General features: G+C 46.8%; 1 protein-coding gene across 1 annotated transcript in view; it reads left to right on the top strand.

Moving 5' to 3' along the window:
* Nucleotides 1-3,791, top strand: part of COL5A3 (collagen, type V, alpha 3) — a 55,025-nt gene that overhangs the window by 17,855 nt on the left and 33,379 nt on the right. The window contains exons 25-31 of the mRNA XM_006898760.1: nucleotides 127-180; nucleotides 283-327; nucleotides 458-511; nucleotides 1,844-1,888; nucleotides 1,973-2,026; nucleotides 2,149-2,256; nucleotides 2,658-2,711. Of these exons, the coding sequence (XP_006898822.1) occupies nucleotides 127-180; nucleotides 283-327; nucleotides 458-511; nucleotides 1,844-1,888; nucleotides 1,973-2,026; nucleotides 2,149-2,256; nucleotides 2,658-2,711 (414 nt within the window). The remainder of the gene's footprint in view (nucleotides 1-126; nucleotides 181-282; nucleotides 328-457; nucleotides 512-1,843; nucleotides 1,889-1,972; nucleotides 2,027-2,148; nucleotides 2,257-2,657; nucleotides 2,712-3,791) is intronic.

The following is a 3,791-nucleotide window of genomic DNA, read 5'->3' as shown; positions in this document are numbered from 1 at the left end:
GGGGAGATTCCTAACTCCTGGGATCTGCTTGTTCTACAGCTGTTAAGTTGCAAATGCCTAAGAAAGAGCTGCTTGTAATGGACTATGGGCCTCTGAGACCCTCTGTCTCTGTTCATTCTCTTTCAGGGACCCCCTGGAAACCCAGGAATTCAAGGCCTACCAGGAGCTGAAGGTCCTCCGGTGAGAACTGGGAACTGGGAAAAAGAGGAAGAAGAAAGGATTGGTTTGTGAAACTGGCTAATCAATTTAAGCCTCTGATAATTTAGGATATTTCTTTCCCAGGGTCACCCAGGTCATGAGGGTCCTACAGGAGAGAAAGGAGCTCAGGTGAGTTACCTGGGACAAGGTTGAGTTGAGGATGAGAGTTAGTAGGCAGGAATTCAAGGAGAGGCAGGGAGTGGCATTGAGAACCTGGAGGGCTATGGACAGGATGACACTCAGCTTATCCTCATTTCAGGGTCCACCGGGGTCGGCAGGCCCTCCGGGCTATCCTGGACCTCGGGGTGTGAAGGTAGGTGTTACCTAAGACCTACAGGTAGGTATGAGTCACCTATGATCTTAGGAAAATAGTTCCATCGGAAATTCAGTCTGCTATGTAAGAAGGTCTTGGATCTGAGCTACCACATACAGAAGTGTACGTTACTTTAGAGTTGAACAGCAGAGGACAGTATTACAATGTGGTTATAATCATTCGCCTTATTGTTGAGAACAGTTAGACCCACTGGAGACTGAAAGCCATGTTACCATAAGCACACAAGCCATTTCATAATCCAGGTCAGCACATTGTAGTAAGTGGTGTGTTTTTCTATAACCTAAGCCCAGATTTACATAATTGACAAGCAGAGTGATATTAGGACAAACCAAGACCTGTGGGCTAAATAATTCTGTACTATTGACCAAGAGCAGAGCATTCATGTTCATATTATAACTAAGTCTACTCATATTGTACAGGTATAGGTTACTGTGGTCACACCAGTTGGATGGTAGCCAATAATGGACTCATCACATTGTTACATTATAGATAAAGCTTAGTCACAACATAGTCTAAGAGGAGGCTACATTGTAGCTGGCCACACCTCTACTATTGTCCAAACATAGTTACATTGTAGCCAAGCATAGTTGGGCATAATTTAAAGCCAGCAGTAGTTCAATCCAGTTACATTGTAGCCAAAGTGGAGAAAATTTCAGTTACTGTGTCCTTGAGAACAAGCTCTCCTACACTGTGGCTAAAAGAATCACAGCTGTTATAGCTGGCCATAGTTGTGCTATTGTCCAAACACATAGTTACAGTGTATCCAAGTATGCTTTCACGGATGTCTCTGAGCTCAGCTCTATTGTATCCAAGTGCAGTTTTCCCTGTGGCCCAAGTCCAGAGTTTGTTGTGAGTAAAGCCCAGACTTGTGCTGAGCAGTTAGCTGTAGCCAAGCACAGAGACGCCTTGTTGCCAAGCACAGAGTTGCATTGTAGCCGGTACAAGGGGAAACATTCCTTTGCTTTTAGAATCAGGCTGAAGCTGGAATGAAGTTCATCTTCTTTCTTCTGCCAGAAGGGGCTGTGGACACAATGTCCCTGGGAGATGAGAAACAGTTACTTGGAAATCTGGCCTCTCCTGCACACCCCCACATAAATGACCTTGGGGAGCTGCCCATGAAAGTCAGCCTCACGTACACCACACCAGTGGGCTTTGGGGAACAGTCATTTCTTCTGAGGCTTCCCCCCACCCTGTTCTAGTCAGCATTCTCCTTGGACTGTCCTGGCTGGTTTGGGACAGGGGACTGATTTTGGGGTTACTTCTTGAGCAGGGAAGGGACCTGAGTGTCTTTTTTTTTTTTTTACTTCTCAGGGTACTTCTGGCAACAGAGGTCTCCAAGGGGAGAAAGGAGAGAAGGTGAGAAGAAAGGGACTTCCCTTTCCTGGCTGTACCCCTCCTAGGAGTCCCTGGCCTCTGACCTCTATGTTTTCTTCCTCCCAGGGAGAGGATGGCTTTCCAGGCTTCAAGGGTGATGGGGGGCTTAAAGGTGACTGGGTAAGAGGAGCTTCAGATGAGGGGTCTGGGGGCCTTGGGGAAGGTAGGGAGGGCGTGAGCTGGATCTAAGGGAGCAGGAGCGACAGTGTGACTGACATCAGGGTCTTTCCTTTCTATTGCAGGGCCCCCCAGGACCCCCAGGTGCCCGGGGAGAGGATGGTCCTGAAGGGCTGAAGGGGCATGCGGGGCTGCCTGGTGAGGAGGGCCCCCCTGGCTCAGCTGGGGAAAAGGTGAAGTAGTCCCCCCTTCCCTCTCTACCTTCCAGCTAACTTCCTATCATGCAACCCTCTGCCCTTTGCCCTTTCGCTTCTGACCCCAGGGGTCTGCTCACACATTGTGGCCTCCTTTGGTTCTTTAGCTCAGGGTAACAGAGAAGTTCCACACACTTTATCTTACTTGAATCCCCACAAACTCTACATGCAGAAGGAATTTTTATTCTCATTGTAGAGATGAAGAAACCAAAATTAGAAGTGGTTGAATTACTTGCCTAAAGGCATGACCCTAGCAGGCAGGGGCAGGATTCACCCACTTCTTTCCTGATCCACACCCTTCACGTTACAGCCATCCCTCACCTCTCCCTGCTGACTTCTAGGCTATCATTTCTGAGCTTTGTCCCATTATCTCTCTGCAGGGCAAGCTTGGGGTACCAGGTCTCCCAGGTTATCCAGGACGTCCGGGCCCCAAGGTAGGAGTCTGGGGGACTTTGGTGGACAAGAGCAGGGTTCTGAGACTACTTTAAATCTAGAAGTCCAACCTGAGGTCTAAGGGGATGAGCTTTTCCAGTCTTTGAGAGACAATATAAGATGTGGCCTTAAAGAATTAGTCAATTATGGGCTGAGATACCGTCTCTCATCTCTAGCATACTCTTGGTCTGAGACCAGGTCCTCACATAAAAAGCGGGAAAGCCAGTGGTGTCTACCTCTTTTGTTTATTTAACGTGTTGATGATGACAATTCTAAAACTGTAAGGTCATTCTGATTTGGGGTGATTGAGGTTGGTGCATAAGGAGAATATTTTTTAAAAAGTGTGTTTTCAAACTCTCTTAATGTTTAAATAATTTATAATAGTATCCAAAAGTGTGTTACATAAAAATGCTCATGTGATTGCCAGCATTTTGATGGATAGGGCTACTGATTAGATTCAGCTTTCTTGCCTAACCACACCCGGATTACAGCATCGATGATTTATAGTTTCTGTTTTTAAAAAGTAGGACAGGAAGTTAAAGGCATCTGGAAGGAAGGACATGGCACAGTCCTGCATGATCTGGTGCAATGCTCTTGCCCGTTGCTTAATGGGACAGTCATTTTCACAAGTGGTTTCCTTTTATATCCGATCTTTTCTATTTTAAGGGAGTTCTTGGGTGGTGCAAATGGTGTACACACTTGACTGCTAAGCAAAAGGTTGGAAGTGTGAATCCACCCACTTGAATTCAACACTCTGTAAGAAAGGCCAAGTGATTCACTTCTAAAACAATTCGCCATGCAAAACCCTGCAGAGCCTGGTTCTACCCTGACCCTCGTGGACCTCTGTGTGAAGTGGGTCAACTCGGCAGCAACAGAGTTGTTTGGTTTTGAAAGCACATTTGACCATGCTTTCAGTGACACTTTACAGAGTACTTAATGTTCCCAGGCAGCAATGTCCACACAAATTGTTCTTCGAGGTTGGCTGCATTCGTCCCATGCATACACAGCCTCATGGTCCATGTTCCGTTGGTCCCCCGCACCCCAGCCTAGTTTTCCTGACCCTTTAGCTTTTCATTTTTTTT

Source organism: Elephantulus edwardii, unplaced genomic scaffold, assembly GCF_000299155.1.
Source record: "Elephantulus edwardii isolate Elephantulus edwardi_28Jun2011 unplaced genomic scaffold, EleEdw1.0 scaffold00237, whole genome shotgun sequence".
In the NCBI taxonomy this organism is placed as follows: domain Eukaryota; kingdom Metazoa; phylum Chordata; class Mammalia; order Macroscelidea; family Macroscelididae; genus Elephantulus; species Elephantulus edwardii.
The sequence above is the reverse complement of the archived record's forward strand: the minus strand, read 5'-3'. Positions and strand labels throughout refer to the sequence as shown.